We start from the raw sequence: 26,030 nt of genomic DNA, 5'->3' as shown, positions 1-26,030 counted from the left end.
CTTGTCATAGAGAGTCAAGCCCATTCTATTACATCCACTAAAAACATTCTTTTTGGTTCTGAAGTTTTCTGGTGCAGTGTTGCTCTAGATGAGGGAGTTGTTCATGGTAAGCCAAAAAACACAAGTTGTCTCTCATCCTGGACTTGCTTAACCTAGTGTTTGCTTCCTTTTGGAGCCCAATCAAAAATAAGCTACAAAACTACAGTGCCCTATCCCAACATGGAGTAGGTATACAGAGCTAGTCTGTGTAACCATGTTTTCTATTCATCCTTCCTCCCATGTTCCTTCCGTTTGTTAAACCCACTCACTACATCTTGTCTTATGTTAGATTGCGAGCCATTCGGTGCAGGGCATGACTATTACTGGGTCTCTGTGGTGCCCAGCACAATAGGGCCTTGATTCCGGGCTGTGAAAAAATAAAAAGCATAAGGCATCACTGTTTGTGAAGAAGTAGTGGAAAGCTCAGCAGATGAGAGGTAGGAGAGGAGTAACTCAGGCTGCAAGTCCCCAAGAACCAGCAGAACCAAGATTTTTCCCGAAGTGTTCAGTACAGAAATGTAAAAGATGTCCCCCCATAGGAGTCTCACTACCTGTACACTCAGTGGGACTATCCTATCAGGAAGAGATATGAACTCCCAAGTCCTTTCTTGATGGCTCCCAATAGCCCTTAGGATCTGAAACTCAGTGGCTGCAGATTGCCACATTTACACTCCAACCACATTAGGAAAATGCCCTGATGTTACCAATGATTGTCAGTAACGGGTCCCATTGAACTGGTATTAAATGTGATTTAACTGCTAGAATAAAGGAGATAAATCATTGTCAACACTGTTATAGAAAACATGTTAGACAGCACATTCCACCAGGTTCCACTTTCTGCAACAGAGTTGTAAATAGTTTTGTCCTATTCCCTCTAGTAAGTAACCCTTTTTAATATCTGTTGAGGGGAGTCCTGACAAACCCTTTGCTGACTACCACTAACAACAAGTCATTTTCTTCCTATAGATTGACTGGTGAGGACCTCAAGAAATCCTATACACAGACTTAGAGGTTTTCTTTGGCCTTTCAGTAGATGGGAGGGATGTTGGTTGTGGACAATTCTGATTCTTCCTGATCAATTCCTAGAGTTGAGATTTTAATTAAAAGCATTAGCCTCTCCATTCTTATACCATTAGCTCGGAGGAGAAATCCATTCTGGAGACAGAGAAGCACTCCAAGCCTTATTGCTTTCCAATCCCTCCCTCCTTCTCCCACCCTTGAGGCCATGCATTGCAGCTACTATCCTGACAGACTGATCTTCAAAAGTCCTGTCCTGCTCCTCAATTATCTGTAGTAATGCACAGAACTCCCCTCCCTGCAGCCCAGCGAAGAGAATCCATTTATCCCTCACTGTCTATCATGTCTGACAGTCTGTACCCTTATATTCATCACTTTTACAAGACTATGATAAATTTTGTACAAAGTATGCCTTGTGAGGTATCCTTTGCAAATCCATAATCTGCTGAACATTATCATCCTGGCAAAATGTGTGTGGAGACATTATATGTAAAGTTATAGAATTCTACTGTATGATGTTACTAAGATATCGTCTAAATCTCAGGAAACAGCCACAAACCAGTTCCTCAGAGACAAAAGGCAAACTGATACCTCAGGCAGGAGTCAATGAAATTAAATGGGCTATCACCTGGTTGAGTGGCCATTCTTTGGCAGGAAAAAGGGTTTGAATGAGAATTTTACATCTTGGCAACAAACAGCTGGAGATTCTCGTCTCCATAGACTGACTGTCTCCTGAACCTCAGCTGCAGATGATTTTCAAAGAAAAGAAAGTAGAACAGAGGCCCCAAAACACTCCTCCTTTCTCTCTATCCACAGCAACCACAACACCTGAGAAACTGTTTTGAACTGAGAGGGTGGGAATCCTGTCTGAAAGGATCCTGTCAGCCAGTAAGACTGCTACGGCATGTGGCGAGAGAAATCTTTGCTTTGAATTTACTTAACTTGATAAGTTAGGTATTAGTTTGGTTTTATCTTGTATTTCTTTGTAACCAATTCTGACTTTTATGCCTCATTATTTGTAATCACTTTCTGTAGTTAATATACTTGGTTTATTGTTTTATCTAAATCAGTGTGTGTTTGGATTGAAGTGTTTGGGATAACAAGATTTGTGCACATCATTTTCTATTAATGAAATGACGGATTTGATATGAGCATGTGCTGTCCAGAAAAGGGCTGGGAATACAAGATGCACATTTCTGGGTAAAAGTCTGGGACTGGGAATTTGCTGGTGTCACTCTGCAATATATTTCAGGAGTGACTGGCTAGAGCACTCATCACTCAGCTGGAAGTAATTTACATGCTAGATGCTGTGTGAGAGCAGGCCAGGAGTGGTTGCTCTCACAGCGAAGCAGAGTAAAGGGTACCCCTAGTTGGAGAATTGAGGGGACACAGTTGTTAAACAGCCCAGATTATACCACACTGGGTAATGTCACATCGTGTTCCTATGGAATCATACTAGGCTAGTATAGCACTCCTGACCTAGGGGATCAGGAATCAAATCTTTGTCTCCCATACAGCAGAGCAGACAATGAAAGTCAGGCATATCAGCTCAGACTCCATTTTCATTTATGTCTTACTCTGCAGACCTGAAAGTAAAATTCGGACTTGAAGAGGGGTCAAGGTCACGAAACAGAAAGTCATAAAAAAATAGCCAAGTTCCCGTTACCTAGTGTGAGAAATAAGTAGAACTGTGAACCATGTTCATTCTAAGAATGAAACAGTGGAGGAAGGAGTAGAACTGATCTAAGAAAGTAATAGACAAACATTTCTGTAGACATCCTGTGTTTGCATCTGGGGCTCACAGAGAGACACCGAAAGCCAACGTAGGCAAACAGCGAATAACGAAGGGTGTCAAGGTCTTGGATGGTACTCGGCACCCCGCCTGTCCAAAGAAATAGATATCCTGCAGCACCCCTCCACTCCTATGGTTAATAAGACATGCTGGAGACTCCTCACATTCTTGCGAGTGAAAACAACAGATGAAAGCCAAGACTGGTTTCTAGTCATGCCGCTCTGCAGCAGTGGAGAGGCACTGAATGCACATGCCCATAATCCCAATATCATGCTTGGGAGGGTGGGGGGCACCAGGGGGTATGTAGTAAGGTCTGAATCCAAAATCAGCTGACAGACAACTGGCAGAGTAAGAAGGAACTAAATACTACAACTCGACTAAAAACCTTGAAGTGGGAGTTTGAACATTCCGTTTCGCTGTCAAATCAATATGCGGGGGAGGGAAAGATTCAATCTCCCTTTGCTCTGACAAACAAGGCTCCCCACCAGCCATTTCCTAACACACGTATCTTGCTCTTGTGTCACACCCAAAACTAAACCTCAGACTTGCTGACTTAATTCAAAGCTTTAGGAGGACTAGTAAAGAGCGGCCAGCTGTTTACTTATCTCCTCCTCTAGGTATATCTCGAATTTTTCTCTTCTGTTTATTACCCTCTTGTAAAAAATGAGATAAGAGCCACAAACACGTTTGATGATTTCCTTTGTTAGCTCAGGGTGGGGTTCTCCAAGTGCCATCTGATCAGAAACAGAAATCTCAAACCAACCCTTGGGCAGCTGGCTTCTTCTCCTCAACCTCCATCCCACAAGGCATCTTACGTCAACCTAACTATGTAAGAGTACGTCTACACTGCACAGTTGTCACCAAAACTTTTGTCTTTCACGGGTACTTAAAAAAATACCCCCGCGAAAAACAAAAGTTTTGCTGACGCAAGTGGCAGTATGAACACAGCTTTGTCAGCAGGAGCACTCTCCTGCCGACAAAGTTTATGCCACTCGCGGGACTGGAAGTATTTTGTCGGGAAAAGTGCTGATAAAATACCGCAAGAGCGTTCACACTCGCTGACTTTTAGCGACAAGGCTGTGTCGACACAGCTTTGTCACTAAAACCTGCGTAGTGTAGACAGGCCCTAAGTATCTACACTAAAATTTTGCTCCCACCAAAGTAACTGTCCTGCTATGTTGACTTAACTTCACCTCCACAAGAGGTGTAGAGTCAATGTAGCTATGTTGTCTCAGGGCAGGTCTTCACTATGGGGGGGGTCGATTTAAGATACGCAAATTCAGCTACGCAACTAGCGTAGCTGAATTCGACCTATCGGAGCCGACTTACCCCGCTGTGAGGACGGCGGCAAAATTGACCTCCACGGCTCCCCGTCGACGGCGCTTACTCCCACCTCCACTGGTGGAGTAAGAGCGTTGATTCGGGGATCGATTATCGCGTCTCGATGAGACGCGATAATTCGATCCCCGAGAGATCTATTTCTACCCGTCGATTCAGGCGGGTAGTGTAGACCTAGCCTCGGTGTCAGTGTAGACACTGCGTTGCTTAAGTCTACTGTTACTGGCTTTCAGAAGCCGTCCCACAATGCCTCACACTGATGGAATGGTAGATACAAGCACTCCTGGTGAAGACACGCACCACTGACACAAGGAGCATAGTGTGGACAAGCAAAAGCAATTTAATTACTGCAGCAGCTGTATGCCGACATAGCTTAGGTCAACATAATTTTGGAGTGTAGACATGCCCTTACAAACACTATTTCTCACATTGTGGGAGCTTCAGCACATTAAGGACAGTGATCACAAAGGAACTCCCAAATCATCTTCACAGCTCATTTCCAAATACAAAGTTAGCAAAAAGACACTGGATAGCAACATGCATTAAAAACACCAAGAAAGTAGGGGGGAAAACAGGAGAGCTGAAAATGACAGAGCGGTCTACCACCAGTGTCCTGTCCCATCCCATTCCTGCCCCCTACACAACTGCAGGGAAATCAAATAGATGGGACACACACACAGTTGATCTTAATGGATAATTCCCATTCAGGACCTGATCTAAGGGCCACTGAAGTCAATGGAAAAAACAACAAGGAGTCCTTGTGGCACCTTAGAGTCTTGATGAAGTGGGTTTTAGCCCATGAAAGCTTATGCCCAAATAAATTTGTTAGACATTAAGGTGCCACAAGGACTCCTTGTTGTTTTTGCTGATACAGACTAACATGGCTACCCCTCTGAAACCTGAAGTCAATGGGAATCTTTGGATCACTGCTCTAGAAGAAGCTGATATAAGCAACTAATAAATGTATACACATTATACACAAAAAAACTGTTAAAATGGAGTTAAGGTTGAGAATATGTATCAGTAATTTAAGTGTAAAAACTATTTACAGGGATGTTGCCATTATTCCAAAACCAAGCATTATAAACTCAGGAAATTCAGAGTTATGGTTATACTTAAAAGAAATCCAAACATGTTAAGGTGAGAAACACACAATTAAGGCACCCAAACAGCCTTAACACTGCTCTTTAGCGTTGCCATTCAATAATCCTATGATTATGATTAGTGCATAATAGTAATTCATACCCTCTGATTAAATTTAAAGAGCTGTTCTTCCCAGCACATTTTTCCTTTGGTGGCATCACTACAGGACCAAGTTAACATTACAGTAGAACCTCCGAGTTACAAACACCTTGGGAACAGAGGTTGTTCATAACTGAAATGTTTGTAACTCTGAACAAAACGTTATGGTTGTTCTTTCCAAAGTCTACAACTGAACATTGACTTAATACAGCTTTGAAACTTTACTATGCAGAAGAAAAATGCTGCTTTTAACCATCTTAATTTAAATGAAACAAACACAGAAGTAGTTTCCTTACCTTGTCAGAAAAAAACTTTCTCTTTATTTTTTTTAATAGTAGTTTATGTTTAACCCAGTACTGTCCTGTATTTGCTTTTTTTGGGGGTGGGGGGTGGGAGGGGGGGGTCTCTGCTGCTGCCTGATTGCATACTTCTGGTTCCAAATGACGTGTGTGGTTGACCGATCAGTTTATAACTAGTGTTCATAACTCTGAGGTTCTATTGTATTTGGATACCTTAACTGTGCATTTCTTAGCTTAACATGTTTGGATATCTTAAGTGTAGCCTCAATTCTGCATTTTCTGGGTTTATAATAATTGGCTTTGGAATAACTCCGACATCTCCATAATGTTTTTTATCTTTAAGTTACTGATATGTACTCTCAAATTTAACTCCATTTTATCAGTTTTTTGTCTGGGAATGTACTTAGTTTTTATTAAATGTCATACATAAACACTAAATGATAAACTCAAAGAAAACATTACCGTGAAATATTTCTAATGATTTGAAGATGTGTAGTACAAACTTTAAATCTTTAATTTTAACTTTTAGGAGCAGATTCATCAACACACCAAGGCAGCACAAACCAGTCAGAGAGCACCAACCAGTTAAACTGGGTTTATAGCTGTTCCGCATTACCTGAGCAGCGCAAAGCAGGTAAAGCATATTAGTGAATCTGGCCCTTAATTTGTAACTATCTTACTGGTTCAGAGGGCTGGGTTAGTGAGACAGGCATTACATGAAGGGAAGACACGGGCTTGGGGGGAATCCACTCCAGAAGTCCCAATGTCTGTGTGCTTTAGGTGTTCCCCCTTCATTTCTCAGTTCCCCCAGCAATGCTGCCTCAATGTACAGTGTAGCTGAGCCAAGACAAGTGGCATCAGGAGCGGTTCCAGCACTAATATCCAAAGCTAGAATGTAGCCACGGAATCTTTAGACAGCAGTGACACTTGGGCCCAGTATTCTACTAATGAGAACTCGACACATTGTGTCCAGCTTCCCTTTATACCATATTATGTCTACACTGAAAGCACTACAGCAGCACAGCTGCAGATAATCTGCTGTAGGGTGGACACTTGCTACAACGATGGAAGGGTTTTTTCTGTTACTGTAGTTAATCCAGCCCCTCAAGAGGCAGTGCCTAGGACAATGGAGGAATTCCTCCACTGATCTAGCAGCGTCTATGCTGGGGTTAGGTTGGCTTAACTATATATCTTGGCCATATAGCTAGGTCAACCTAAATGTTAGGTGTAGGCCAGGCCCAAGTAATTTCAATCAACAGAATTGTAACATGCAAGTTAGCTGTAGAGGAAGGGTGGTACAGTAACTCCTCGCTTAATGTTCTAGTTATATTCCTGAAAAATGTGACTTTAAGCGAAACAATGTTAAGCGAATCCAATTTCCCCATAAGAATGAATGTAAATGGGGGGGTTAGGTTCCAGGGAAATTTTTTTCACCAGACAAAAAACTATATATTATATAGATATACACACAGTATATGTTTTAAACAAACAATTTAATACTGTTTACAGCTATGATGATTGTGAAGCTTGGTTGAAGTTAGAGGGTAGAAGAGGGAGGGATATTTCCCAGGGATAGGGTGACAAGATCACCCAAGTCAAATATCGGGATGCAGGGGGAGGGAGGGAGACGCGGGGGGGGGGGGGGGGGGAGGGGGCAAAAAAAAAAACCCCACCCTTCCTCCACAAGCGCTGGAGGGAGGCCCCGGAGACGCAGGGGGAGCGCGGGGCCAGGGTGAGTGAGAGTCCGGTCTGGCCCCGAGCAGGCAGGACTCAGTCGAGTGGCAGGGAGAGGAGGGGGAGGGCCCGTAGTGCCAGGTGGCGGCTGTTCTCCCCCCCGGGCAGCGGGACTTGGGAGCAGCCGCTGCTGCAGCTCCCACTGCCGCGGGGGGAGGAAGCGGCCGATGGCCAAGCTCGGCGGCTGCAGGTGCGGCTCTGGCGCCCGGGCCTGTTGCAGGGACCCAGCAGCGCGCACGCTGCGCCCAGCCCCTGGCCAGTCGTGTCTGGGCTGCTGCCCAGCTGGTGCAATCCCGCGGGCGGCCCCGGTGTGGGGGCAGCTAGGTCCCAGCCCCCCCGTCCCGCTCGGGTCCCACAGGGGAACGAACAGGGCTGGGCTGCCGATGCCCCCACACCGGGGCCGCCCGCGGGATTGCACCAGCTGGGCAGCAGCCCAGACACGACTGGCCAGGGGCTGGGCGCAGCGTGCGCGCTGCTGGGTCCCCGCAACAGGCCCAGGCTCGGGGGGTTCCGGCCCAGGCGCCAGAGCCGCAGCCGCCGAGTTTGGCCATCGTCCGCTTCCTCCCCCCGCGGCAGTGGGAGCTGCAGCAGCGGCTGCTCCCGTGTCCCGCTGCCCGGGGGAGAACAGCCGCTGCCTGGCCCCGTGGGCCGCCCCCCTCCTCTCCCTACCACCCAACTGAGTCCTGCCTGCTCGGGGCCAGGCCGGACTCTCACTCACCCCGGCACCGCGCTCCCCCTGCGTCTCCGGGGTCTCCCTCCAGCGCTTGTGGAGGGAGGAGGAATGGTGAGCCTGGGCAAGAGGCGGGGATTCGGGGAGGGAGCCAATCGGGGGAGGAGGGGGTGGAGTCGTGGCGGGGGGGGGGGGGAGCACTTCCGGGCTCTGGAGCATTTCCTTGTTTGTCCAGTGTCCCGACCGATGTGCGGTCAGGACACTGGACAAACAAGGAAATATCGGGACGTCTGGTCACCCTACCTAGGGAATGCCTTGCTGCTAAATGATAAACTAGCACTTGGCTGAGCCCTCAAGGGTTAACACATTGTTGTTAATGTAGCCTCTCACACAAGGCAGCACAAACACAAGGGAGGGGAGACAGCATAGCAGACAGAGACAGACACACACACACACCTTGTGCATGGGAGAGAGTGAGAGATGCACACTGCCCCTTTAATAAGGTTTCAGACTAGCAGCTGTGTTAGTCTGCATCCACAAAAAGAACAGGAGTACTTGTGGCACCTTAGAGACTAACAAATTTATTTGAGCATAAGCTTTTGTGGGCTACAGCCCAGTTCGTCAGGTGCATAGACTGGAACATATAGTAACAAATATATATACATACAGAAAACATGAAAAGGTGGAAGTAGCCATACCAACTATATGGCTGGAAAGATTAACAATATTGTTGGGTGGGTTAAGTATAGCTGGAAAGATTAACAATGACCCACTCTTAAGTGCATTGTCTTAAGTGGATCAGGAAGTTGAGACAGCAACTGCTGCTCCTGGCTCTCTCTGTCTCTCCATCCGTGTCCCCACCCTGCTCTATATGGAGAAGGGGTAAGCGGGGTGCAGGAGCAGGGGGGAGGGGGACACCCTGACATTAGACCCCCCTACCCCCCTTTCCCCTCTGCACAGCAAGCAGGAGTCTCTGGGAGCAGCTCGAGGGCAGGAGCAGCACATGGCAGTGGGGGGAGGGAGGCAACTGATAGCCTGCTGGGCGGCTGCAGCACAGGGAACGTAGGGGAGTGGAGAGCTGATGGGGGGCTGCCGGTCCACCCTGGTTACAAGCCCCCACCAGCTAACTGCAATGGGCTGCTCTTCCTGCAAGCAGTGGACAAAGCAGGCGGCTGCCAAACAATGTTAGAAGGGAGCATTGCACAACTTTAAATGAGCATGTTCCCTAATTGATCAGCAACGTAACAACGAAACAACAACAACGTTAACTGGGATGACTAAGTGAGGAGTTACTGTAGATGGCTGAGATACGTCTGATATCAATTAATTTAGTTGTTGATCTGAACCAGTCTTCAGTGTACACAATAGCAAATAGGTAAAATAATAATTAAAAGCTTAATTACAACTTAGTTTCTTTAAAAGATAGCCTACACAGGAGATTTCAATTCATTTTAACTATATGAAAAGTTTGATGTGTGTATGTTATTCCACTGTTAACATGATTAGGAACAAAAAAAAAACCTGACATGATGCTAAGTTTCTTAAAAAACTCAACTTTTAGTTACTTTGAACACAAATCAATTAACAAATCTATTTGTCAGTTCCCAGAAAATTCACTCTGTACTTTAAGAGTGCTGTAATTTGTTGAGAATATGCTGTATTTTTCCCCATACAAAACAAAGAGGTTGAATCCACATTTAAGTGCAAAACAGAAAACATTACCTATGATCACAACTAGACCCTCTAAAATGAGTAAGCATCACTTTAAACATTTCATCTCATTTATAGAAGAGATGCAGATTTGTAAATAAATGTCTGCTTCCATTAACTCTTGGTATGCAGTGTGCATTACTAAAAACCCTCAGAGTTTAAAAAATTAAGAAAGGGTCAGGAAGGACACCTATAGCTTTTCAATCTCCAAACGAAGGGGGAAGGATGAGGAGGATCTCTGACAGGAATCCTTTGATTCATCCATTCTTGGACCAGACTTCATGTCTGTCCCTTTGATGAATAATCTCTCCTCTGCCTAAGCAAATTTCTGCCAACTTGGCAAAATGCCTGGGCAAAAAAGTTCAAAAGACCATTTCCAGCCTCTGTCACAAAAAGCAAAGATCTGAACAAGCAACAAGAAAAAGTTTTGCTTGCAAAAGGACTGTTCAGGGGAGGAGTGGGCTTCATTACTGAGAATTCTGTCCAGTCCCTCGCGCAAAGGTAATTGCCATACATGATTTTATTGCCCTGGACTACGCCTCTTTGGAAAGCAGCCAGTATTTATACATTTATTGCTTTGTTACAGGAACATCTAAGTCAAATGCTGCCTGTGGAATCCTTGAATGCACACCCCCCCCCCCCCTTCCTATAACTCCAGTGAGGAGAAAGCTGAGTAAGTTGCAGGTTTTCACTGGCAGCAAACTAAATCAACAAGCATGTTTTATTAATCAAGGAAGATACAAATACAACCAAACATTAGAGTTGTATGCATTTGTTCAAAATGGAAATGAACAGGCACACCAGATACAGCCCTTAGGCTCCTGGCAGGTTGTCAATGTAGCTCTCAGTGAATGTACAGATTCCCCCCACATACCCAAGGTCAGACTCAGAGGCAGGATGCAGCATGTTTTAAGAGATGTGATCAGAGTCAGAGATATGGCAAAACTCCCCACCCCACTTCCCAAGAAGCAGACAAGCTAAAGTGAACTGCAGCACAAAAATTAAAAATGAGTTAATTCCAAATTTCTGTGCTATATGCTACTAACATGTTGAGGGAAGGGGGATTTCAGAATAGAAATAAATCTGAACTAGCCATTAAAAAATTCTTTTGTTGGGTCTGGTACTTCTTGATTCTTGCAGTACTCTCAAAATATGACATCACAAATACCAGCAGTCTCATTGCAACCTCTAGTATTTGTAATTCGGGGATACAATAAGTGAAGCAGGAAGTGCCAAGAGGATTTCATAGAACAAATAAAGCATTTTGAAAGGTTAAAACTTCCATACCATAGGTTCCCCACTAATAACATTCAGTGGATAAATCTGGGATTAACTCAGTTTTCATTTTTTGCTTTATACTCCACTTTAAGGAAAAGAAAGATACCAGCTTGCAGATCTTTGCAGCTCTCCTGTTTAGTGAGGAATGAAAGACAAACTAGGTGAAACGCTTAGGCGACTAACAAGTTTTCAGTGTGGCTCTCAGTGTAACATACAGATTCCCGCCACCGTCTCTTTAATCAGGAGAGTCACAAATGGGGCAATATGGTAGATACTTGTTTATTATCAAACTGTGGTTGGTATGCTGTAATACAGAAAATAAAGACAGCTCCTGCTTCAAATAATTTATATCTAATGTACTGGGTGTGATCAGAGCATGCTGGTTAGCATATGTTTCTAACACAGGCATAATCTACTTTCAGGGGATTAAAGCAGTTAATAATTCCTTTGGAATTTAAACTATAGTATTTTAGACTACAATCCTGCAATGAGGGATACAGTGTCCTACTTGCAAAATTTCCTGTCTCTGAGAATCTGGAATGGAGCATGAGAACACCCAGGGATCCATCCCTATATTCCAGAGTATAGATGGAAACTGGACACAGTGACACCAAAGGCCCATCAGCGTTAACCTGTAAACTGGATCAGAGTGGTGATGTTATAAATTACACGGAACAGAGAGCCAAGGTGCAGCAATGTAATAAAGTGATTGGAGTCACTCAGAACACACGCTCCTTCCATTCTGGATAAGATACGCCCAACACTCAATTTAGGGACTAGTGGGGACAGGGCTCCATTCTCAGTCAGCTTCCATAATCTGTGCAGACAGTTTGAAGGAGAACAGAAGGTGAACCAGTAGGCATCAGGATTAAGCCTGGTGGATGGGGAGTAAACGGATGTCAGACAAACTCCTGCATAAACTGTCAGAGGAGACCAAGAGCTGGTAAATCCCATGAATCTCTGTCCACTCACACAGTTGCCAGCAGTAGCTAGAGGGGGCATTAAACAGACATGGACGGATTATTTCTTTTGGGCTGGCCTGTCCTTACACCCATTCTATCCACGTAGACATTTAAAACACACCAATACACCAGTGGAACAGCCAGACTCGGGTGTCAAAGCTGGATGAAATAAGATCCCTATTAAGGAGGAGGGAAAATGAAAACTGCCCCCTTCAGGCTCTGCATTGCAGCTGTCAACCAGGATAATGCCCTCTCTGATACTAGGATATGTCTACACTGGCAGAGTTACAGTGCCGGCAGTTACAGTGCCTCTCAGAGCGCTGAAGGGAAACCACTGTTGTGTGTTCAGTCAGCTGCCTGCGCAATAGCGTGTTCACACTTGCGGCACTATTCGGAGCGGTGCACTCTGGGCAGCTATCCCACAGAGCATCTCTTTCTCTTCTGTCGCGAAGAGTTGTGGGAAGGTGGAGGGGTTGCGGGGCATCCTGGGTCCTGTTCCAATACCCTGTGATGCATTGCTTCGCATGCCAGTAATCCCTGTGCGTCCGTCCACATTTGGCGCCATCTTTCAACGGTTTGTGTACTGCGTGCTATGCCTCTTTGGCATATTTGGTGTGCAGGAACGGATCCTGAACTGTTGACCAGTATGCTGTTCGCTCTGACTAACACGTCACAAGTGGTAGTGGAGTTATTCCTTAAACTACAAAGGCAAGAGGAGTGTGACATTGATCTTGCCACGCGTACTAGCTATGACACGAGATTGCTTGCGGCATTCATGGAGGTGCTGACCAGAGTGTAACACCACTTTTGGGGTTGGGAAACAAGCACTGAGTGGTGGGATCACATCGTCATGCACGTCTGGGATGACTAGCAGTGGCTGCAGAACTTTCGGATGAGGAAAGCCGCATTCATGGGACTCTGTGATGAGCTCGCTCCAACCCTGCGACGCAAGGACACGAGAATGAGAGCTACCCTGTTGTTGGAGAAGCACGTGGCAATTGCATTGTGGAAGCTGGCTATTCCAGACTGCTACTGATCAGTCGCTAACCAATTCAGAGTGGGAAAGTCGACCATTGGACTCGTGTTGTCGGAAGTGTGCAGGGCCATTAATCACATCCTACTCCAAAAAAAGTGACTCTGGGCAACGTGTGCGACATTGTGGATGGCTTTGCACAAATGGGCTTCCCTAACTGCACAAATATTCCAATTCTGGCATCAGACCACCTAGCACATTAATTGCAAGGGGTATTTCTCTATGGATCTCCAGGCACTTGTGGATCACCTGACATTGACGCAGGCTGGTCCGGAAAGGTGCATGACACACACATCTTTCGGAACACTGGCCTGTTTAGGAAGATGCAAGCAAAGACTTTCTTCCCAGACGAGAAGATCACTGTAGGGGAATTCAAAATACCTATTGTGATCCTAGGAGACCCCGCCTACCCCTTAATGCCGTGGCTCATGAAGTCATATACGGGGCAACTTGACAGCAACAAGGAGCAGTTCAACAACAGGCTGAGCAAGTGCAGAACGACTGTTAAGTGCGCTTTTGGCCATTTAAAGGTCCGCTGGTGCTGCCTATATGGGAAGCTGAACATGGCCGATGACAATATTCCTATGCTTATAGCCGCATGCTGTACACTCCATAATATTTGTGAAGGGAAGTGTGAAAGCTTCACTCAGATCTGGACCGCTGAGGCTCAGTGCCTGGAGGCTGAATTTGAACAGCCAGAGATCAGGGCTCTTAGAGGGGCGCAGCGCGGGGCCACAAGGATCAGGGATGCCTTGAGGCAGCAATTTGAAGCTGAAAGCCACTAGTATTGGTTGCTATGCTCGGGAGTGCAGTCCTTGTAACGCTAGGAGGTGATTATGATTGGTGCAGATGATGCAATATGAAAGTTTAAGATAACTGACTGTTGCTTTGCAGGGCTCAGTTTGCTTTCAATTAATAGAATAAAGATTGCTTTCAAACCAACAGAATTATTTTATTAAAAAACAACAACTGGAGGTGAGAGAACAAAAAAACCACATCAGCACTGAGCGGGATGGGGAGGTCCCAGGAGGAGGTGGGGTCCTGGGAAGGTTAAAGATTTGTGTAGGTCCAGGGATCATATCCAACCTTCTCCTTTGGAGTACATTGCAGTGGGTAGCATACTTCAACGGGGCCAAACTGCAGAGGGATGGGTGTTGAGTGCAGTGGGTACTGGGAGACCGCAGGGCTGGACTGTGACGGGGCAGGAGTGGAATGCCGCGGGTACAGACTGCCCCCAACAACTCGCTTCAGCAATTCCCAAAATCATATCCACTTACCGGGGCCTCCTCTCCTATTTGTGCTTTGCCAAGATCCGACAGCAGTGACTGGCTAGCCTCCTCGGGTAGAAAAAAGCTCCTGGCTGCATGCATCTCTGACCTCCGAGTCGTCCTCTGCCTCTGGGTCCCCTTTCACCTCCTTGTCCAAGATTTCCTCCTCCTGGCTCAGTCCACTCTCGGCTGGCAACGAGCCACCGACGTATCCACAATGACCTTTGCAGTGGAGGTGGGGTCGCCACCGAATATCAAGTCCAGCTCTTTGTAGAACTGGCAACTCGTGGGCACAGCACCGGAGCAGAGGTTTACCTCCCGCGCCTTGTGGTAGGCATTAAGCAGCTCCTTCACTTTGACCCTGCACTGCAGTGTGTCCCGGTCATGCCCCCTTTCTGTCATGCATCGTGAAATCTGTCCATAGGTATCATAATTCCTACGGCTGGAGCGCAGCTGGGACTGGACAGCCTCCTCTCCCCAAATGCTGATGAGGTCCAGCAGCTCAACATTGCTCCAAGCAGGGGAATCGCCTGGTGCATGGAGCAGGCATGGCCACCTGGAAAAATGCGCTGAGACCACTGTCTGCATCACTGAGCAAACAGGAAGGGAACTTTCAAAATTCCAAAGGAATGTACGGGGTGGGGATGATGGTTGGTCACCTGAGGGCAGGACAGTAGAGTTCAAACCGATGACCAGAAAGGCAACAACAGGCATTGTGGGACACCTCCTGGAGGCCAATTGCAGTGCTGTAATCGACCAGGGTGTCTACACTGGCACCGTGGTGCTGTACCCCCAGCGCAGAAAGCTGTACGCCTCTCATTGGGGTGGGGGTTTTTTACAGCGCTGCAACTGCGCAGTTTCTGCGCACTACGTGGCTTGGCAGTGTGTACACCTCGGGAGTTACAACGCAGAAAGCTGCTTTACTGCACAGAAACTTACCAGTGTAGACAAGGCCTTAGTCACAAAGAGGGGCTACAGAGAAGCATGAAACACTCGCCCAGGGAAGGTGCTCTTTCTCTGCAGCATTGCTGGCTCTTGAATGCCCATCCTTAAAGAGGACAACAGACTGGTTTTCTTGAAGGATTGTGCAAGGCACAAGGCACAAGGCAACTGGTCCTGCTCTGGCTATAGTTTACAAGTGGTTTGTATGTGTTACTAGTAGCCAGAGATCAAAATCCACACTAATATAAATCCATGGTACGCCCACATCGTGAATACTGCGTACAGATGTGGTCTCCTCATCTCAAAAAAGATATACTGGCATTAGAAAAGGTTCAGAGAAGGGCAACTGAAATTATTAGGGGTTTGGAACAGGTCCCATATGAGGAGAGATTAAAGAGGCTAGGACTTTTCAGCTTGGAAAAGAGGAGATTAAGAGGGGATATGATAGAGGTATATAAAATCATGAGTGGTGTGGAGAAAGTGAATAAGGAAAAGTTATTTACTTGTTCCCGTAATATAAGAACTAGAGGCCACCAAATGAAATTAATGGGAAGCAGATTTAAAACAAATAAAAGGATGTTCTTCTTCACACAGCGCACAATCAACCTGTGGAACCCCTTGCCTGAGGAGGTTGTGAAGGCTAGGACTATAACAGGGTTTAAAAGAGAACTGGATAAATTCATGGAGGTTAAGTCCATTAATGGCTATTAGCCAGGATGGGTAAGGAATGGTGTCCCTAGCCTCTGTTTGTCAGAGGGTGGAGATGGATGGCAGGAGAGAGATCACTTGATCATTACCTGTTAAGTTCATCCCTCTGGGACACCTGGCATTGGTCACTGTCGGTAGACAGGAGACTGGGCTGGATGGACCTCTGGTCTGACCCAGTATGGCCGTTCTTATGTAATACAAAGTGCATGTAAAACCAGAGCTTTGACCCTTTTAGTAATTAAGAGATCCCACAGCACATTTTGCAAGGCAGACTGTTGGCTCAGGTATATTGGGCCAAGTATCTTCCCCATAACATTTTTGTTGTTTTAACTGATATTTTCTACATGTCCTCAGATACATAAAGTTGTTGGGTTCTATTAAGTAGATGCTGTTGTGACGTTGCACCCCATATTCTTCATAAAAATATGGTTATGATATGTATATGGCCTAAGGTATATTTTATGCAAGATGGGTCTTGTAAGGCATCATTGGAAAGGTTATGATTTACTGAATGTGATTATCCAATTAGTATGCATGTATCATTTCTGTATCTAAAGTTAGGAATACTGAATATGTAACAATTACAACTGTGGGTATTTGGGAGACAGCCAACAGGCCATCAGCTTTGATGGGCCATTAGGAAGAAACAATAAGACTTTAAAAATACTAAACACTATCTTGGGCTTGGTCTACACCGGGGGTGTGGGGGGGAAAATCGATCTAAGATACGCAACTTCAGCTACGAGAATAGCGTAGCTGAAGTTGATGTATCTTAGATCGACTTACCTCCAGTCCTCACAGCGCGGGATCGATGGCCGCGGCTCCCCCGTCGACTCCGCTTCCGCCTCTCGCTCTAGTCAACGGGGAGCATGTTCGGGGATCGATTTATCGTGTCTAGACAAGACGCGATAAATCGATCCCCGATAGATCGATCGCGATCCAGCGGGTAGTGTGAATGTACCCTTGGACTTCTAGTAATTTTCTACTAAACGGGGGGGAGGGGGGGAGGGAGGCTGTCAGGACTGGGAAACAAAAGATTCCCGCCTTATGTTAATCTTATTTAAGGCTGGGGAGTAAGGCAAACAGACTCTTCTCTATTGCCTTCCTGCCCAAGAAGAAAGACTGCTGAAAGTACCTGAAGAAACAAAGGAACTAAGCTGAGGGAAAGGCAAGGGTTGAGTCTAGACTGAGGCTACGGCTACACTACGAGGCTTTTAGCAACACGACCGTGCTGCTACAGCCATGCCGCTAAAAGGCATGCAGTGTAGCTGCTGTTTGTCGGCAGGAGAGAGCTCTACTGCTGACAAAAAATTTCCACCCTCCACGAGGAGCAGCGGCTTTGTCGGCAGGAGCATGCTCCTGCCAACAAAGTGCTGTTCACACCAGCGCTTTTCATCGGTAAAACTTTTGTCATTTGGTGGGGTGGTTTTTTTAACACCCCTGAACGACAAAAGTTTTGCTGACGAAGTGCCAGTGTAGACAAACCTTGAGACAGAGAAGTCTAGTCTGTGAAGAGAAATAACTGGAAATCTAAGCTACAAAACTCTGCATCCTGCCTAAAGTTAACATTTAGAATGAGAAATTACGTTTTGTAACCTGTTTCTTTAGTGAATCAGGCTTAGTCTGCGTGTTTTGTTTTATTTGCTTAGTAATCTGCTTTGTTCTGTTTGCTATCTCTTATCACTTAAAATTTACCTTTTATAGCTAATAAACTTATTTCTGGTTTATAACATAACCCAGTTTGTGCAATTTATAACTGGGTGGGAGGGGGAGAAACAAGTTGTGCATATCTCTCTTCACATTGAGGGAGAGGGTGAATTTTTATGAGATTGCGCTGTGCAGATCTTTTTATACAGCGGAAGACAATATTATCTTGGGTGTACTTTCCAGAGAGAAGCGGCACTTGAGTGCTCGGCAATTTCCTAGCTGAATCTTCCCATATTGCTGTTTGCAGATTCTGTGATTCTACAGCTGGTGCTCCCTACCTGTGTGTGTGCTGCCAGAGACCAAAGAGCCCGATTCAGCAAAACAGGGAGAGGGAGCTCAGGCTAGTGGAGCAGGCAGGCTCGATGAAATCCCAGTACCTCAGGAGGCATCCCAGAAGGGGGGGGGGGGGAGGTTTCTAACCCATCACAGCTGCATTCCACCCCAGAAGTGGCTGCATAGCTCTGGCGCAAGTGGTCATTTCAGGATGGAGGGAGACAGACAACTATCTTATAATGTGTTTAATATTCCAATGCCATGAAAAAATAAGTCATCTACACTAAGAATATGGCTTTGAACTCCAGAACTGCCAATTGGCAACATCTTCCTATTCCTTTTACACAGTACACCAGCTTAGAAAAGGGAGCTATGTTTTGTGTTCAATTTATATGTCAAGGGGAAAGGCTGATTCACCCTGTTCACACAATAATATTTAAAAAAAAAAACACGTTAGTACCCAAAAACTTGACTCTGGCACTAACTAGCCTCCAATAATAGCAAGGCCAAGAACTGAACAGACCATGAACACTGAATTCCCCTCATTGCTAGGAAAGATCCCACTTGGTCAAGGCTCAGGTATACAAGCTGCAGGCACAGTGTACTACTCATCCCCCCTGCTGTACGTGCTCTGGGGGCTATAGAAGATTTTGATCTCCAACTCTGACCTTGCACCAGTGGTAACCAAGTAAAAACAAAACTGAAAAAAACAAAGAAACAAGAAGGAATTTGAGCCTCTGGTGCCAACAGAATTAATGAAGGCACACCACCCAATTATTTTAAATCCTCTTTTCACATACCTAAAAGCTTTAGCTCTAACCATGAGACATTTACATCACACAGTAAAACGCATCCCTCCAACAGTAGATAGGCAGCCTTGAGAGGGCATTCAAGTGAGCTTAAGTGTACTTGATAACAAATGTTAAAATATGCCACTTTACTCTCCCTCCCCCCGCCAACAAAATTCCAGTTGGGAACAAGATGCTCTGCTCCCAACTCTGTTCTTCTGAGAAGAACACCCCACAAATGCACACCCCCGGAATAATACAACACATGCTGGCACTTTAACTTGAGTAGCAGCACCTTGACCTCCTCCAGGACATGGAGCCTAAGCAGTCTTTAGATAGAGGAAGCATGGGATATGAAATATGTAATCCTATGTCTGGAGCTCTCTGCACAGTCGAGGCTTTTAGTTAAATGGTGTTAGATTTGAGACTCATGTCTCAGACAATGGAATGAAGGGTACCGGAAGATGAGCCTGCACTACAGGCACTAAACAGCTGCTTCTATGCCCTGCACAAACAGCTTCTCCAATTCACATCACTGTTCAGCTGGAGGAACCAGGAACTGGAAAGTATTTCAGTTACCACTTTTCTTTCATGCACTGCCAAGGCCCTCCAGATGGCAAACAGGGGCTAGATGCAAACCAGAGTCTCAAGCAGCGTGAGGACACGAGATCCCCTAATCCAGCTCCAAGCTTCCTCCTGACTTCTGTGACTAAACAGCATAATCTAGGATGTCTGATGCCTGTCTGTCTCCTGGTTAAAGGTTTTAGGTGGGAGACATGATTGAGAGTATGGGCTTCTGCAACAGCAGGAGGAAGGGAATAAGACTGAGTACCTGAGCATTTTCACAGGCAAGGTGCATGGGGAAGAGGTATGGAGAGGAATAGGGAACCTGGACATTCCCAGTGTTAAGGCAGAGAGTTCTGTACTACAGAGCTGAAAGTAGACACTCGGAGCTGCCCTAAGTGTGAGCTCCCTATAGGAGCAGTGGCTGGCTATATGGCATGTTCCATTTCCAGAGCTAAAAAGGGAATTTTGTTTTGAACATCTTGACTTCTCATTTCACATTTGAACTTCTCATTATCATGCAACCCAGCTTAGGAACACTTTAAATGCTACTTTAAAACAGTTATGCCTGATTCATAGAGGACAGACAAACTATGTTGGCACTATGATTAGAAGAAACTGGTTTAAAATAATATTTAAGAACACTTCTGCTATGATGGTTTCTCTTCAGTAGACAGGGCCTTTCTGCATCCTGCCAATATTTTAACAAGGGGCCTCTAGAAGAGAGTTCTCCTTTAGTTTGTGATAAAAGCCGTCAAGTATAGGTGCTGCAAAGAGAACAAGTTTTTGCAAAGTTCACTTGTTTTACCATTTAGAAAACATGGTCAAGATTTCCAAAAGTGACTATAGAGGTGATCATTGTACATTGTCTGGTGCTATCAGTATTCTCAGTATATTTGTCAGGTTCAAAGCACATATCTGTTAGAAGTTTGTTTGTCCCATGGAGTTACGTCTTTCCTTGTCTGCAGTTGTGAGACAGCATTAAGTCTACATTTTCAAAAGTGACTAGCGATTTGGGGTGATCTGGAGACACCTCCCCTAAAGGAACATGATTTTCAAAGGGTTGAGCACCCACCCTTTGCACATCAGGTCTCTTTTAAGGTATCTCAAAAGTTGGACACCCAAAATCTGAAGAACCCCAAATCACGAGTCACTTTTGAAAATGTAGACTTAATGCTGTCTCACAACTGCAGACAAGGAAAGATGCAACCGCATGGGGAAAACAAACTTCTAATAGATATGTGCTTTGAACCTGACAAATATACTGAGAATACTGATAGCACCAGACAGCATTCATGTACGCAACTGAACTGGGGAGGTGAAGGCCCTGTATGGAGTATGGGAATGTTTTCTCCTGGGAAAAACTGTTGAAAATATCTGACTACTGGGACAATCTGGTTCCTCCTAAAGGCAACCAACTTGCTCTGTAGAATTATTTGTTCGTGCCACATGGATAAAAGTAGGTCTGTCAAGTGATTTAAAAAAATTAATCGTGATTAATCGCGTTGTTAATAGAATACCATTTATTTAAATATTTTGGACGTCTTCTACATTTTCAAATATATTGATTTCAGTTACAACACAGAATACAAAGTGTATAGTGCTCACTTTATTACAGTACAAATATTTGTAATCAGAAACAAAACAAATAGTATATTTCAATTCACCTAATACAAGTACCGTAGTGCAATCTCTTTATCATGAAAGTTGAACTTACAAATGTACAACAATTATGTACAAAAAAAAACTTGCATTCAAAAATAAAACAATGTAAAACTTTAGAGCCTACCAGTCCAATCAGTCCTACCTCTTGTTCAGCCAATTGCTCAGACAAACAAGTTAGTTTACATTTGCAGGAAATAATGCTGCCTGCTTCTTGTTTACAATGTCACCTGAAAATGAGAACAGGTGTTTGTTTGCATTGCACTGTTGTAGCTAGTGTCGCAAGATATTTACATGCCATATGCACTAAAGATTCTAATGTCCCTTCATGCTTTAACCACCATTCCAGGGGACATGCGTCCATGGTGATGACAGGTTCTGCTTGATAATCATCCAAAGCAGTGTAGACCAACACATGTTCATTTTCATCATTATGAGTCAGATGCCACCAGCAGAGGGTTGATTTTCTTTTTTGGTGGTTCGGGTTCTATAGTTTCCGCATCAGAGTGTCGCTCTTTTAAGACTTCTGAAAGCATGCTCCACACCTCATCTCTTTCAGATTTTGGAAAGCACTTCAGATTCTTAAATCTTAGGTCAAGTGCTGTAGCCATCTTTAGAAATTTCACATTGGTAACTTCTTTGCGTTTTGTCAAATCTGCAGTGAAAGTGTTCTTAAAATGAACAACATGTGCTGAGTCATCATCCGAGACTGCTATAATATGAAATACATGGCAGAATGCGGGTAAAACAGAGTAGGAGACATACTATTCTCCCCCAAGAAGTTCAGTCAAAATTTAATTAATGCATTATTTTTTTAATAAGCATCAGCAGCATGGAAGCATGTCCTCTGTATTGGTAGCCGAAGCATGAAGGGGCATAATAATGTTTGTCAAACATTGTTTGTCTGAGCGATTGGCTGAATAAGAAGTAGGACTGAGTGGACTTGTAGGCTCTAAAGTTTTACATTGTTTTGGTTTTGAGTGCAGTTACGTAACAAACAAACAAAATCTACATTTGTAAGTTGCAATTTCACGATAAAGAGATTGCATTATGGTACTTGTACGAGGTGAATTGAAAAATACTATTTATTTTATCATTTTACAGTGCAAATATTTGTAATAAAAATAGTATAAAGTGAGCACTGTACACTTTGTATTCTGTGTTGTAATTGAAATAGGTATATTTGAAAATGTAGAAAAACATCCAAAATATTTAATAAATTTCAGTTGGTATTCTATTGTTTAACAGTGTGATTAATCACGATTAACTTTTTTAATCGTGATTAATTTTTTTGAGTTAATCGTTTGAGTTAACTGCGATTAATCGACAGCCCTAGATAAAAGTAATCACAGGTAGGCATGAGTTACTAGTATCCAAGAAGAGAGCAAAATCCGTCAAATCAACCCAATCTTCCTTTTTAAATTTGGTGGTGGAATTTTAAAAATGGGGTCTTTCAAGCCGCCAGGAGCAGATCACTACCTTACATTGAAGTACTCCAGTTGACAAAGTGATGTTGACAGGTATTCATTACACAAACTTAGAGTTGACAAACTGTATTATTTTAGAAGGGGAAGGCACTATCATTTCAGTGTACACCCCAGGAAATCCCCTTCTCTACCTCCCCTGTCCAAAGAGATAGTGTAGCCCCTTTTGGTTTTAGCTGACACTAAAGAGGTGTGTGCGCTGGGGGAGGTTTCTTAAAGAAGGAAACAGTTTAACTGACCCTAAGGCGTTCAGGGGAAATGCAGAGAACACCAAAAATAACTCACACCTACTCTTTGGTGCTCCCTTGTTCGCTTGCTGCTCATGCACATGGAAAATGTTACCCGGTTCAGAAGTTTTAACCAAATTATTCAGCCCCATTTCTACAGGCATCTTTCTGTATGTTCAAAAAGCTGTTCTCCATGACTGGTATGGAGAAAGTAAATAAAGAAGTGTGCTTTACTCCTTCTCATAACACAAGAACTAGGGGTCACCAAATGAATGAATAGGCAGCAGGTTTAAAACAAACAAAAGGAAGTATTTCTTCCTACAATGCAGTCAACCTGTGGAACTCTTTGATAGAGGATGTTACGAAGGCCAAGACTATAACAGGGTTTAAAGAAGAACTAGATAGGTCCATCAATGGCTATTAGCCAGGATGGTGTCTCTAGTCTGTCTGCCGGAAGCTGGGAATGGGCAACAGGAAATGGATCACTTGATGATTACATGTTCTGTTCATTCCCTCTGAAGCACTTAGTTGGCCACTGTCAGAAGACAGGATACTGGGCTAGATGGACCTTTGGTCTGACCCAGTATTGCTGTTCTTATGTTCTCCAAACCTGATTTAGTCATGCACACATTGAGTTCAGTGTTGCAGTATACTTACCCCACCCATTAATATTATCACGTTACAGTGTCTGCAGATCTTTCTCCCTGCAACAGAATCTGCCGTTCCCCACAGATTCCTACTAAATGCGTTTCTAATAATCTGGCAAAGGTAGGAACAGAGCTGCCTTACCGTCCTGACATCTTGTATGCATGAGTAGAAATCTTACCACGTGTGTGGATATGGACAGACTAATTCACAACAGCCACATAAGAGTTATGGGGAGCTGACAGACAAGAATGGAAGCTCTAAAGGCAGGAAGCCTGCTAAGAGTGATTATCAGCATGTGCCGAGTATGTAAGGCACTTCTAATATGACACACACTCTCCAAAAGGCTTTCATAGCAAGCAATACAGCCATTGTATTTTGAGTACACTTAAAGAAACTTGTTGCCAACACTGCTTCTCGGTATTACAGGTAGCCCTAATACTTTAGAAGGCGGTCTGGTGAAATGGGGTGGGGCTCTCACATCTAGCATTTTTTATGCAGAAACAGAGGGTCAGGTGTTTCAACCCCAACACAAACCACCTCCCCTCATTCACAAGCAGGTGACAGAAATGCCCAGAGAGAAGAAAAAAGTTTAAATGGTACTTACGCGGCATGATCCCCTGGCTCACCAGTTCCTCCCGTGTCCGTCGCTGCTGGAGCTTCAACTGCAGCACTGCAGGGTGGCAGAGAAAGAGGAGAGAGGGAAACAGATCAGTTGGAGACACCACAACATTGGGCACATTTTCAAATACACTGTATTTTCCTCTTCTGACTCCAAAATAAGTGAGAACGGAAGAGAAAGCCCCCTCCTCCCACCTCACTCGTCTGCACTCCTGCAATTGCAGAAGTGGCCTTAAGCAGCAAGGTTTCCGTATTCGCTGTGGGTGACGAGGAGAGGAAGTTGCAAAGGGTCTTGGCAGGACGATAAAAATCCGCAAAGCAGAAAAGTCAGGCCTGTTTCTCAAGAAGCTGTAGAGCACCAAGTTCTCTCTCCAAACCATGAACATTTAAAAACAAACAAAATATGGATTGACTGTGCTCCAGTGGGAAGGGTCCAACACTAAAGTCCCAAACAGCTCCTAAAATTGTAATTGCCCATGTGCCTGTTATTTTTATACAATATCTTGGTCACTAAAATGTATTTGAAGTGCAAGATATATGACTATTTCTCCCCTCCACCTGCAAATTCTGTAGCATCCTCACATCGTGTCCTCAAGGTGACATCTAAAGAATATCTAGAGATGCTCCTACACCAGATTCACCATTACTGGGATTTTATTTTATTTTTTGGTGACACATTAAAATGTTTAGTACAAATAAAACTCCTTCAGTGTTTCAAACACAAACCTTCAACATACTTATTACAACCGCAGCATGCAGGCTGCAAAGGGTGTGGTTCGTCCCTTAAAACTATTCATTCATGAGACGAGTTGGGGGGTGTCCATCTAACATCAAAGTACAGCTCCCACAATAAGATCGCACTTGGAAACCAGAGCTAATACTAATAAGTATTGGGTCCCATCCTCTCTTCAAATTCATGCCTTTGTCAGGGTACTTGTATCATCTACATCCTTACAGTAGACAAACTCTTCCCATTTAAGAAAAGAGCTTTTGCAATTGTTCAAAATAGTTGATACACAATGTCACATGCTGAATGCCGTAGCTCTTTGGTCGGATCCAGAGAAATTGGAAGGCAAAGAAACTGACTTTTTCAGCATTGTCTGTGAGAAGACAGATAAGAAAACCCCCAAACAAATACAATGGAACCACTAGCATATGCACATGCCTTACAGGCTCATTCATTATTTTATCATAACCCTTATCCTTCCTCTTCCAATTGCCTCTTTTTTGCCCATCTATCTGAATTTAACCTGTGCACTCTTCAAGGCAAGGATTCATAGATTTTAAGGCCAGAAGGGACCATTAGATCACCTAATCTTACTTCCTGTATATTACAGATCATAGTCACCCAGTTACCCCAGTATTGAGCCCAATAACTTGTGTTTGGCTAAAGCACATCTACCAGAAAGGCATCCAGTCTTGATCTGAAGACTTCAAGAAATGAAGAATCCACCAGTTTCATTATGCTAACTGATAAAAATTTGTGCTTTGTTTCTATTTCAATTTGTCTGGCTTCAGCTTCCAGCCATTGGTTCTTGTTACACCTTTCTTCACTAGTTTAAAGAACCCTTTAGTACCCAGTATTTTCTCCCTGCAAAGGTATTTATACACAAATCAAGTAACCTTTCAATTTTTTTTGATAGGCTAAACAGATTGAGCTCTTTAAGTTTCTCAGTGTAAGGCATCTTCTCCAACCCATTAATCATCTTTTCTCCATGCCCTCCAATCTTTCACCATCCTATTTAAAAGGTTGACACCGAAACAGTATGCAGTATTCCAGTACTGTCTGATCAATAATATATGCAGAGGTAAAAATCACCTCCCTATTCCTACTCATTGCTCCCATTTATACATCCAATGGTTAGCATAGCCCTTTTAGCCACAGCATCACACTGGGAGCTTATGTTGAGATGCTGGTCCACTATGACCCACAGATCCTTTTCAGGACATAATCCTCTTTACATTCAGCTGCATTAGTACACATTTGTTTTGAATGGGCCCAACTTCACAAGTGACCCAGATCACTC

At 44.3% G+C, this 26,030-nt stretch overlaps 1 protein-coding gene across 9 annotated transcripts in view; it reads right to left on the bottom strand.

The window, feature by feature from the left end:
* The window catches only part of MRTFA (myocardin related transcription factor A), a 171,569-nt gene that overhangs the window by 29,715 nt on the left and 115,824 nt on the right, over positions 1-26,030 (bottom strand). For all 9 annotated transcript variants that reach the window (XM_008179277.4, XM_042843516.2, XM_042843518.2 and 6 more), the window contains one exon: positions 23,990-24,055. In XM_008179277.4, coding sequence (XP_008177499.2) covers positions 23,990-24,055 — 66 coding nt within the window. The remainder of the gene's footprint in view (positions 1-23,989; positions 24,056-26,030) is intronic.

Source organism: Chrysemys picta, chromosome 1 (genome assembly GCF_011386835.1).
Source record: "Chrysemys picta bellii isolate R12L10 chromosome 1, ASM1138683v2, whole genome shotgun sequence".
NCBI classification, from domain to species: Eukaryota; Metazoa; Chordata; order Testudines; family Emydidae; genus Chrysemys; species Chrysemys picta.
This window is presented reverse-complemented; position numbering and strand designations above follow the sequence as displayed.